This window comes from Staurois parvus, unplaced genomic scaffold, assembly GCF_062004578.1.
Source record: "Staurois parvus isolate SC_StPar_1 unplaced genomic scaffold, SC_StPar_1.0 ptg000647l, whole genome shotgun sequence".
Classification (NCBI taxonomy): domain Eukaryota; kingdom Metazoa; phylum Chordata; class Amphibia; order Anura; family Ranidae; genus Staurois; species Staurois parvus.
The window spans coordinates 683,899-696,631 of NW_028318443.1; the positions used below are offsets into that span (position 1 = coordinate 683,899).

Consider the following 12,733-nt stretch of genomic DNA (forward strand, 5'->3'; position numbering starts at 1 on the left):
CCCCCTACTGACCCCGGGCCCTCGGGCAGTGCCCGAGTTTCCAAATGGTCAGTCCGCCCCTGCCTTGTACACACACTGATACAGATCGGGTGGAAGGAGTGGCAGTCTTTGTTTCCATGATACACACTACTGGAAGGTGACACTTCATACTGGCCCCTCTACCTCTGAGCACCAGCGGGACACCACACACTTCTGCTTAGAGCGGCACGACAAGTCACATTTCTGCGGTTGTGTAAAAGGCAAGCAGTAGCACACTAACCTCCCTTAGGAAACGAACCATATAATCTGCCGGGTGTCAGATGACTTGGGGAGTTGCCACATGAGATGACAATTAATAAAGCCAGATACGCAGAAACTAAAACTCCATCAGGCAGGAAGGCTGCTCAGACCAAGGCACAGATTTGTATTGCATTTCGAATAACGTGAGAAAGAGTTAGAGCATCTGTCAGGTTTTTTGCTTTCTGTGTCCTCATTGGAGGGATTCTCCTCCCTGCCTATTAGGGGGGAGGTGATGGTAAATCTCGCCAACAGGGATATATAGAAAAACACGTTTTAGTAGCGTGACATTGTTTTTACTGAGGTATTTTTCTTACTGTCCTGGTGGTGCCCATACTTTTTTTTTTTCTTCTTTTTTTTTTTTTTTTTTTTTTTTTGCCCAGGTGTCATAGGGACAGGAAGCAAAGTAAAATCTCCCTGAAAAAAGAGAAAAAAAAAAAAAAAGAGAAAAAAAAAAATCCACTCTATCATTAAGGCCTTATGCACACTGGTTGTAACCAGTCCTCATGCACACGTTTTGCCAACGCTGGTAACATTAGCTGTGTAAAGTCACGTTAAAAACCAGAGGTTTTTTTTTGTGTTTTTTCATTAGCGTTTAGCAGCATTTGCGTTTTTAGCAGGTTTTTTTGACCAAAAAATTTTTTTTTTTGCGTAAAAAAAAAAAATTAAAAAAATAAAAAACCGCCTGTTTGCAGTGTTTTTCAGTGTTAGCCACAAGCCTACAGGGCACTTATACCCCCTTCCTCCCCAGGCCAATTTCCAGTTTTCAGCGCTGTTGCACTTTGAACGACAATTTCGCGGTCATGCAACACTGTACCCATATGAAATTTTTATCATTTTTTTTGTGACAGCATTATTTTGGTGGTATTAATCACCTCCTGGATTTTTTTAATTTTTCTTAAACCAAAAACCACTGAAAATTTTGAAAAAAAAAAAAGTTTTTTCTTAGTTTTTGTTATAAACTCTTGTAAATAAGTGATTTTTCTCCTTCTCTGATATGCGCTAATGAGGCTGCATTGATGGGCACTGATAGGCTGCACTGATGAGGAGGCACTGGTAGGTGGCACTGATGGGCATTGACAGGCATAACTGGGCACTGACTGGCGGCACTGATAGGCGGCACAGATGTGCACTGACAGGCGGCACTGACTGGCACTGACAGGCGGCATTGATTGGCAGCACTGATAGGTGGCATTGATAGCTGGCACTGACTGGCACTGATGGGTGACACTGAAAGACAGCTCAGATGGGCACTGATATGTGGTATTGATGTACACTGGTAGGCAATGATATGTGACATTGATGTGGCACTGATGAGCACTGACAGCTGGCACTGATGAGCACTGACAGCTGGCACTGCTGGGGCTATGCTGATCATCAGGGCACACTGATCATCAGTGCTCTGATGATCAGTGTACATGTCCCCTCCGCGGAATGCCGATTACCGACATTATTATTATTATTATACAGTATTTATAAAGCGCCAATAGTTCGCTCAGCGCTGTACATTACAAAGGGGGACAGAACGTGACAGAACAACAACAATACAATGCAAAACATGAGGGGATCGAGGGCCCTGCTCTTTCGAGCTTACAATCTAGGAGACATTTCCCTGTTTACATGTGATCAGCTGTGATTGGACACAGCTGATCACATGACCGAGCCGACATCTTCGGCTCTTTCCGTGGATCAGTGATCCGCTGTGTCCGAGGGACACAGCGCACCACCGATCGCTATGCTCCGGGAGCCGCGCATGCGCGCTTAGAATGGGAGGACATCAAATGATGTCCCCCCAGAACAAGAGAACCGCCTTGTGTCCGTCATATTACTGTATGGCGGGTGGGAGGTGGTTAAGGAACGACTGATGTTTCGTTTATCGGACGAAAAAAACGGCTGGTTTTCGAGCCGTCTATGGCCTGCATTAGGGATGTTCTTTCATTCTCAGTGATAGTAGTAAACAGGACAAATAGAATGTGTGACCCTCCCTAACGGGGGCACAGACGGCAATAAAAACCTGCTCAATTCCTTCTCTGTTCTATCCAAAACTAAAATAAAAAATCTTCCTTTTTAGCTATACTTTTAATACTGTATGGTATTTAAACTGTTCAATAATCAGCTAGCCATTGGTGTAAAGGTAATAATGGGTGCTAAGTGACAATCAGGACATTGCCAATACTTGTGATTACATGCTGATTTTCCTTGTCTTCTGCGCCATTGTGACTTTTATTCCTCCCTCACAGGTTCAGGAATTTGAACATATCAATGGGCGATGGAGCATGCCGGAGCTGATGCCTGATCCCAGTTTAGACTCCAAGCTGTCATCGCGAGCATCCTCACCCACCGTAAAAACCAGCACGACTACTCCAGAACCCTCCCTCACCAACACCCCCTGCACATCTAAACCTGGTACGTCCAAGTGTAAAAATCCTCTACAGCCATTGGCTGTTATCTGCCTCAGAGCAACACCTTCAGCAGTCTGAGTTTGCTGTTTTTGACACACAAAATGTTTAAAGTGTTAAAAAAAACTCACAACAGTACAATCAGTCTGTAGATGCAGTAAAGCATGCTTGTTATACTCACTGTGGAACCTCAGGGGTTAATCCTCTGCATTGTGTATAAAGGCTGTTTGATCCTGTCTTCTCTGATCTGACCCTTCTACTGCCCCCAATCCATCTGCTGATAGAACAGAGCTTTGGGGGGCAAGCTGCACATGCTCAATTTCATGTGTATTGTTAGGTGTGTTTTTTTTTTTTTTTTTCTTGAGAGGGTGCATGTGATCAGCACAAGGCCAATCATCACTGTCCAGACAGAGGGCAGGGGTTCTGCAGCCTCATAGGACAATCGGGGAAGAATGAAAACTCCATCTACAAGCTTTAACCAGTGCTCTGCTGGACACTGATAGAAGTCAAAAGACTGCTCTACCTGCTGATGAGAAAAGAGATTTGGCAGTTTATATTTACTAAAATAATTGCATTTCCATGTTCTGTGTATTGTGAAAGACCGGATATAGTGAATGCAGGGTCCGGGGAGACCAGATATAGTGAATACGGGGTCCGGGGAGACCAGATATAGTGAATGCGGGGTCCGGGGAGACCGGATATAGTGAATGCGGGGTCCGGGGAGACCGGATATAGTGAATGCGGGGTCCGGGGAGACTGGATATAGTGAATGCGTCGTCCGGGGAGGCCGGATATAGTGAATGCGGGGTCCGGGGAGACCGCATATAGTGAATGCGGGGTCCGGGGAGACCGCATATAGTGAATGCGGGGTCCGGGGAGGCCGCATATAGTGAATGCGGGGTCCGGGGAGGCCGCATATAGTGAATGCGGGGTCCGGGGAGGCCGCATATAGTGAATGCGGGGTCCGGGGAGGCCGCATATAGTGAATGCGGGGTCCGGGGAGGCCGCATATAGTGAATGCGGGGTCCGGGGAGGCCGCATATAGTGAATGCGGGGTCCGGGGAGGCCGCATATAGTGAATGCGGGGTCCGGGGAGGCCGCATATAGTGAATGCGGGGTCCGGGGAGGCCGCATATAGTGAATGCGGGGTCCGGGGAGGCCGCATATAGTGAATGCGGGGTCCGGGGAGGCCGCATATAGTGAATGCAGCACTTTAAAAGGAAACCTAAAGTGGACCTTCACTTAAAAGTGAAAGTTCTGCTCAGCCTACTCCCCCTCACCCCCCTTCCTTCTCCAACATGATTTTTCTTTTGCCCATACTTCTCTTGTGGGTCACGGGGGTATAGTTATATTTGTCCTCCTGTGGCCTAGCATCAGCTGATAGTGGGTTGTTGCCACCTATAAACTGCCCCGAGTGCCTCCAGGCTTGGGAAGCTTCCCGACAATATTGTCAGGATCCACCCGCTGCTTGATTAACAGCTGTCTCCACCTATCAGCATGCAGCTGAGAGCCGGAGCAAGATGCTACCATCCCCTCCCCAGTTCAGCATTTGGAATGTGAGTGCTGGAGGGACAGAGCCTGGGAGCAGTGACTGACAGTTGGCAGCTTGAGAACTGAGGAATTCGTGGTCATGAGATTGCTCAGTTCTCGGTCTTAGAGTTGATGTGTGACAGCTACAGCTTTTTTTTAATCACATGCTTCTTTAACCCCTTGCCCTCTAGAGGATTCCCCCCCCCCTTCCTGACCATCCATTTTTTGCGATACGGCGCTGCGTTACTTTAACTGACATTTGCACGGTCATGCAACGCTGCACTCAAATGAAATTTACGTCCTTTTTTTCCCCATGAATTGAGCTTTCTTTCGGTGGTAATTGATCGCCTGTGTTTTTTATTTTTTGCACTATAGAAAAAAAAGCCAGAAAAAAACAATATTTTTGACTATTTTGCAATAAAACATATCCAGTAAACAAAAAAATCAAAAAAATCGAATTTCATCATAAATTTAGGCCAAAATGTATTCTGCTCCGTGTGTTTGCTAAAAAAAATCCCAATACGTGTAAATGAATTGGTTTACGTGAAAGTTGTAGCGTCTACAAACAGTGGTATAGATACTGGAATTTTTACTAGTAATGGCGGCAATCAGTGACTTATAGCGGGACTGCGGCGGGCATTCTCACACTGGGGGGAACTGACTTGGTTCGACTGACATCCCCAGTGACACCAATACAGTGATCAGTGCTAATAAAAAGCACTGACACTGTACTAATGGTACTGGGCCTGAAGTGGTTAACATGAGGGGCGATCAAACGGTTAATGTGTGCCGTTTCACTATGTGCTGTGTCCGTGTGCTTCACAGTAAACACACTGCTTTAGATGGCTGTGCTGTGCACATCCATCCTAATCAGTGTGCACGACAGTTCTCCTCCCCGTCAGAGATGCTCGGTAATCACCAGCCGGGACCTGGTGATTGACAGCGGATTGAATGGAGGCGCGAGTAGGGCGTGCACACGCCTCGCGTGTGCCCCCCACCCGAAACTGCAAAATCACGTGTGTGTGTGTGTATGTACAGTATATGTGTGTGTGTATATATATATTAGTGTGACTTTGTGCACCTGTGCTGCCCTGTAGCAGTATTTCTGCTATAGGTCAGTCAGAAAGCGGTTAAGTGTAATGACAAAATAATGTAATTAAAGCTGAACTCTGGGAACTGAAAAAAAAACTACTGTTGCAGTGACAGCCCCTGCCCCAAATACAAGGGTTAAGTGTTCATTTTTGTCTAGGTACAAGGGTAAAGGGCCATTACTTACCTTATTTGCTCCTCTGGAAGTTATTGGCAGGTCCTCGGCATCCTCACTTAAAGCGGAGCTCCACCTAAAAGGGGAAGTTCCACTTTAAGGACTGCTACCCCACTCCCCATTAAGGATTGGCACTTTTGACAGGTACCCGCTCCCACTTCCGCCTAGGTGATCGGAAGCGGAAGGTGTCCTCCCTCCCTCCTGTAGTCTTGTGGGACACATGACAGGTCCCAGAAGACTACAGGACCATTCATGAAGTGCAGCGCTACTCGCACATGCGCAGTGGGTACCCAGTTATGAAGCCGCAAGCTATCACAGCCGGGTGCTCACACTGAAGATGCCGGCCTCCTGGAATACAGGACGGCCAGTGAAACGGGCTGCAGGTGACACACCACGGGACCGAGGGACAGGTAAGTGGCTGTTTTTTTAAAAGTCAGCAGCTACAGTTTTTGTAGCTGCTGACTTTTATTTTTTTTACAGGGTGAGTGAAACTCCACTTTAAGATGGAGGACTGCTGGTCCTGCATTGTATGTGAGGACATCACAGCTGCCTCCACCAACCGGAGTGCTGAATAGTAGATGCTTCAGTGATTGGTCTCATGGAAGGAGGAGCCTGTGAGATTGAGGGATAAGGTAAGTAACTGTACATGTTACTGGTACACTAGGCACAAACAAGCATGGTAAAGCTCCACGTCTAATATCCCTTGTAACAGTTCATTTGAGGCAAGCTGGCCGAAATGAACTATTTGCTGCACTAACAGGTGTGTTTGTTTGGCCGGCTATATTAACTGTAAGTAGCCCCAGCTACACACAGTATACAGTGCTGTGTTCCGGCGGCAAGATGTGAACTTCCCGTCCCACTCTCAGAACAAAATAGTCAGGCTGTGCGCTGCTCAGCCATTCATGGGGAATCTATTTGAAGTGCCGTGGAGAGTTCCACTGCAAGGATAGCTTTTCCAGTTCCCTGGAGTTCAGCTTTCAGAAAATGTAGTTCCTTATTGGTGATTGTTTCATTTTGCTATTGATATCTTACTAATGCTGAATATGGACCTGGATCCGAATACAGACAGGGAGAGTTCATTCTCTAAGATGAGTGGCAATTCATTATTACAGGAGTGTCATAAATCGGTCTGTTCTTTAAATATTTTTATACGTTTTTGGAGTTGGGTATATTATTTTGTACCCTTGTTTTATGTTCTTGTAAATGAAAATTTGTGGTATTTTGGTTATCCTTTGTGAGATCATTTGTTTTGGCTTGTAGTTTACAAGTCTCTTCCCTTTTTTTTTAAAGTATACCAAACTGGCAGTCTGTACATATTCATTGTGTCTTTTCTTCCAGCCACTCCAGCCCCTAGCGAGAGAGCAGAGAATGGGGGAACGCCTGTGGACAAGGAAGAGCCCGAGAGTAGAGAAGAAAAAGACGTGAGAGGAACAGAAAAGAGGGAGATGGAGAGTGATCAGGCAGCAAGTGAGAGGGTAAGGCTAACCATACACTTATTTCCTTTCATTCAGCCTGCAGGTCACCTTCATCTACACTTAAAATCACTGGATTCCTTCATCTACACTAAATACCATGGATAGAAGAGTGTCTGGATAGATAGAAGAGTGTCTGTCTGGATAGATAGAAGAGTGTCTGTCTGGATAGATAGAAGAGTGTCTGTCTGGATAGGTAGAAGAGTGTCTGTCTGGATAGGTAGAAGAGTGTCTGTCTGGATAGGTAGAAGAGTGTCTGTCTGGATAGGTAGAAGAGTGTCTGTCTGGATAGGTAGAAGAGTGTCTGTCTGGATAGGTAGAAGAGTGTCTGTCTGGATAGGTAGAAGAGTGTCTGTCTGGATAGGTAGAAGAGTGTCTGTCTGGATAGGTAGAAGAGTGTCTGTCTGGATAGGTAGAAGAGTGTCTGTCTGGATAGGTAGAAGAGTGTCTGTCTGGATAGAAGAGTCTGGGATGCCAGCTATTGTATTCAGACTGCTGCATGAATACCTAAACAATGACTGCACCTGATTACTTTTACAAATGCAGCACTTTTTCTATCCTGCTATTGTCAGGATCCCTCCATGCGCTGGAGGGATCCTGACAATATTGTCGGAATCCACTCGGCTGCCTGATTGACAGCTGATTCCACCTCTCAGGTCTCGGCTCAGAGCTGGAGCCATTTGCTCCCACCCCCTCCTGGCTGGCGCTCTTGTGACCGCTGGAGGAGAAAAGCGGTGACTTGACAGTCAGTGCTCTCCACTCTGAGCAGACCAGTTACTGAGCGATCAGCAGTCATCTGGGGCTTAGAGCCAACGTGTGATAGCTGCAGCATAGAGGTAAGTATGAACTTTGTAATTATTATTATTATTATTTTATTTTTTTTTAAACCCATACATCTCCTTTTTTAAAAGCCACCAATTTTATGCATTGCTTTTATATCAACCCCTGCCCTCATTGAGCTTACAATGTAATGTCTCTATCTCACACACATACACAAACACATGCTAGGGTCAATTTAGACACCAGCTAATTATCCTGCCACATTTTTCAGTTTTAATTGATAATAGGAACAGAGAGGAAATCTTCCAATGAGTAAATCTGTTCTGGTTGCAGTGGTTTAAGAGGGGATCTCCCTTCATTTAGTAGAAATTTCATTTTAAGTCCTGTTGTATCTTTGGGACAGGACATGGAGGAAAATCTCCCCAATGGGGTCTTAAACATTTTTTGCTGCATTGAAAACTAAGAAAAAAAATTAGTGCGTTCTATACACTTAACTCACTAATGCAGGCCATAGATGGGCCAAAAACTGGCCGTGTAAAAAAAAAAAAAAAAAGACAAAAATCAGTTGTTCAATAGGCCGACGTTACCACCCACGGTAAAAAAAAATCAGCCGATTTTTGTCCTGTCTACGGCCGGCATTTAGTTACTTCTGTCCCTTGCAGAGAGCTATTATATTTGACATGAAAAAGTATTGCGGTTGCAACAATGTATCTATTTGTATCCATTTCAGATACAGATGGTTTTATTTGGATACAAATAGATACATTGTTGCAACCGCAATACTTTAATATGTCAAATCAGGGGCGGACTGACCATTTGGAAACTCTGGCACTGCCTGAGGGCCCGGGGTCAGTAGGGGGCCCCATGAGATGCCCCTGGTACCTTTTTCATAGGCTTTTTTGAGTTTGGTCATGGACACAGGGGCCCAATGATCGCCTATTGCCCGGGGGCCCCATGAGTTTTCAGTCCGCCCCTGTGTCAAATATAATAGCGGACTGGAATTCTTCTTCTTCGTGCAGGTCACGGCTCATGCGCAGATTTTTTATCGGTAAAACGATCGGCCGATTTGCCCATCATTGCCGGGAAAATCGGCCGATTGGCAAAATCGCCGATTTTTTTTTTTTTTTTTTTTTTTTCCCCCCCAACTTTACCGATTAAAAAAAAATGTGCCAAAACCCGAAAAACGGCCGACCAATTAACCCACTAACGGTGCAAAAATCGGCAGATTTTTTTTTACTCTGGATGCAAAATCGGACGATTTTCGACCCGTCTATGGCCTGCATAAGTTATACTGCGTCTAAGTATTCACCATATTGAATTATTCATTGCAGCACATACCAGCACGTTCAGATACTCTCGCTGCCAGTCCTTCTTCTTTAGATATCTGCTAGTCTATGGGTAGCCTTCGCGATCTGGTAAAGCTGTGATCATGAGTTTACTTCTCACAGGGGACAATTCTGCATTCTCTAAAGGTCTGCAAGGTCGTCCGTGTTTTTTTTTTTTTTGTGGGATTTTCCCAGATCTTCTACTCCCATAATCCAAAACAAGTTATTTACTAAAACTGGGGCGTGCAAAATCTGGTGCAACTCTATTCAGTCAGCTTCCAGGTTTTATTTCCACAGCTTAACTGAACACCCTGAAGCTATGTTACCATGCACAGCTGCACCACATTCTGAATGATCCAGTTTTAGTAAATCTCCCCCGTAATAAACTTCACAAGACTTCTTCTTCCCCTTTAAGTCGAATTGTCCCTGGAATTTGTCTTTGCTTGTGTGTGACAAAGGACTGTTAGATGACATTCATCAAATAATTACTGAATGTTTGCCCATTAAAACGAATATCTGACTGTCTTTTCAGACCCCGAGTCCTCCGGACACGGTAAGCCCGCCATCCAACGCTGTTCCTGATGAGAAGCAGACCTCAGATTCTCCAGAAATGGTGCAAGGAAAACAAGAGCCTAGAACCCAAACCCCGGTCACAGAGGAGCGAAGCGGTAGGTTTACATAACTGACAGAAGCCTAGTGTCCATTGCAAGCTCTGTGTGGCATGACTTTTCCTTAGATTTTGTTATCCACTCAGACTTTTTAGGCCCTTTTCACACAGGCGTTCCATATGTCCGTTTTTTTCATCTATCCGTTTACGGATGAATAACAGACACCCATGTATTTCTGTGGACTAGTGGATGTAAATGGATGATCATCTGTTTACATGCAAGAATATTCGCATCCGTTAACCCCTTGCCCTCCAGAGGATTTACCCCCCTTCCTGACTAGGCCATTTTTTGAGTAACGGTGCTGCATTACTTTAACAATTGTGCGGTCATGCAATGTTGTACCCATATGAAATGTATGTCCTTTTTTTTTTTTTTTTTTTCCTCACGAATTGAGCTTTTTCAGTGGTATTTGATCACCTGTGCAGTTTTTATTTTTTGCGCTAAAAGAAAAAAACAATAGTTTGGACTTTTTGATATTAAACATGTCCAGTAAACAAAAATGTTAATCACATTTCGTCATAAATTTAGGTTAAAATGTATTCCGCTACGTCTTTGCTTAAAAAAAAAATCCCAATATGTGTAAATTAATTGGTTTATGTGAAAGTTATAGCATTTACAAATGGCGGTATAGATACTTTTTTTTTTTGCCCACTAGTAATGGCGGCGATCAGAGACTTTTAGCGGGACTGCGGCAGACATTCTGACACTGGGGGGAACTAACTTGGTGTCTCTGACATCCCCAGTGACACCAATACAGTGATCAGTGCTAAAAAAACAGCACTGACACTGTACTAATGGCACTGGGCAGGAAGGGGTTAATGTGAGGGGCGATCAAAGGGTTAACTATGTGCAGGGAGTGTTTTACTAGGGGGCGGGGGTGTGTGCTTCACTGTAAGCACACTGATTGGGATGGCAGTGTGCCAGAGCTGACAGGAAGTAAGACTGTTTGTAAACAAAACAGTCTTCTTCCCCGTCGGTGATTGTCAATAATCACCGGGCACCGGCAGGTAACGGGTAATCACCAGCCGGGACCCGGTGATTGACATCCGCAGCTGCGAATGGCGGCTCAGGTAGGGCACGCGTGGCTCGTGTGGGCCCCCCGTACCCGGAAATGCAAAATCACGTATATATACATGATTTTGTGCACCCGTGTAGCAGTATATCTGGTATACAGTTACGGGGAAGCGGTTAACATCCGTTTTTGTAACGTAAGGAAACCCTATTTTTCTTCTGTAAAAAAAAAACAGGATGGATGAAGAACTGAGGTGAACTGATCCGTTTTTTTTCTTGGAAAAAACATGACTGAACTGATGAAGTAAAGCAACGCCCGTGTGATTGGGCCTTACAGTGTTGTCTCCCTGCAGGAGATAATATGATATTTTTTGGGCATTTTTAAGCTTAGCATAAGACATATTATTGACATCTTTTCAAATACTCTTCATTTTCTATGCATTTGTGTGATTTACTTCTATGTCACTTTAGGGTGTCTCCTTTTTAATCTTTTCTGCCTTGTGACCTCGTGAAATTTCAGTCCTCCACGTCACCTACTGTCAGGGTTTGGCTGGGCGCCGTACATGAGACATCCTGTACTGATTACAGTGCTTGGTGTGGGTTGGATTTGGCATTAATGTTCACTGGCGGCTGGGTGAGCACTACTGTGGGCAGTTGCATGAGCTGGCAACGCAAAACTTCTGAAATTTGGTGTAGTGAGATAGGAGGGAACACCAGCGATTGGCACTTAGGTTAGGGGGTGTTTGACTGCTGGATGTGAAGCCGAAGAGCACACCCAGCTTACCACCTACCCCTTTTTTCCATTAATCAGTGGGTGGCACTGATGTCATCACAGTATATACAACTACAGCGGCTTGATGAGTCCCAGTAACCCTGCTTCTGGAAGCAGGCAGCGATGACCAGTCATTTTGGAAGAAGTCGAGGCCTCCCTGGTAACTTTTTCAATGGGTATTGCGTGACAATGGAATGGAGCAGAACAAATGAAATACTGCAGGGTATTCCCTGCACACCTAACATCTGTCTGTTTAGTATACTTGATGAAGAACGTTGGCAACATTATACAAGAATACTTTGTTAGGGAAGAATTGTCCATAGCACATAAAGCCATTGCTGTTAAATGGGTGATTCCATCACCCCCCAACCCCCCCACCAGTGTACGTCAATGGAAAATGTTGCTCAACCAGAGTATTCCATGTGAGAACTTAATGCATTGGAAATCATTTCATAAATGATGGGACTGAATGATGAATTTGTACTCAAAGTGGTTGTAAAGTTAAAAGGTTTTTTCCTTAAAGAATTAAGGTAAGACAGGCAAGACTTGAAAGTTGCTGTTCCCAGACGCTCTCCATCCAATCTGACAGAGCTTGAGCGATTCTGCAAAGAAGAATGGGCAGAAATGTCCCTCCCTGTCCAAAGCTGGGAGAGACATCCCCAAAAAGACTTGCAGCTGGAATTGCAGCCAAAGGGGGTCCTACAAAGTATTGACTCCGGGGGGCTGAATACAAATGCTGCCACACTTTTCACAGATTTATTTGTAAAAAACTTACAAAAACCTTTTCTCATTTTCCTTCCACTTGACAATTATGTGCCACTTTGTCTTGGTCTAGCACATACAATCCCCAAAATTACGTTTTTGGTTGTAACATGACAAAATGTGGATAAATTCAAGGGGTATGAAGACTTTCAAGGCACTCTATTATCAGCATTCATTTTATTTTAGTGGTTTAAATTCCCTGCTCATGCATAACCCTTCTTAGCTTCGTTTTTGAGGTAGTGTCCTATTCTTTCACAACATCTGGACCCCAAGTCCTTGGAATTGCAGGCAAGTCCTCTTCATATTAAAGAGGCACCTCCACTTCAGCAGGTGGGGGGACATCTGTTGGCCTTTGCAGTCATTTGAAAGTCTAGAGGTTACAAGCTGGCGTTTCACTGCTTTCATCCTCCACGTTTTGTACACCTAAGTGTTTCTTCAGAGCTACAAAATGAACGGTTTTCTTTGCAATGATAG

At 44.8% G+C, this 12,733-nt stretch overlaps 1 protein-coding gene across 3 annotated transcripts in view; it reads left to right on the forward strand.

Moving 5' to 3' along the window:
- Positions 1–12,733, forward strand: part of CHD3 (chromodomain helicase DNA binding protein 3) — a 156,347-nt gene that overhangs the window by 119,770 nt on the left and 23,844 nt on the right. For all 3 annotated transcript variants that reach the window (XM_089694044.1, XM_089694043.1, XM_089694042.1), the window contains exons 30-32: positions 2,517–2,682; positions 6,808–6,944; positions 9,579–9,714. In XM_089694044.1, coding sequence (XP_089550170.1) covers positions 2,517–2,682; positions 6,808–6,944; positions 9,579–9,714 — 439 coding nt within the window. The remainder of the gene's footprint in view (positions 1–2,516; positions 2,683–6,807; positions 6,945–9,578; positions 9,715–12,733) is intronic.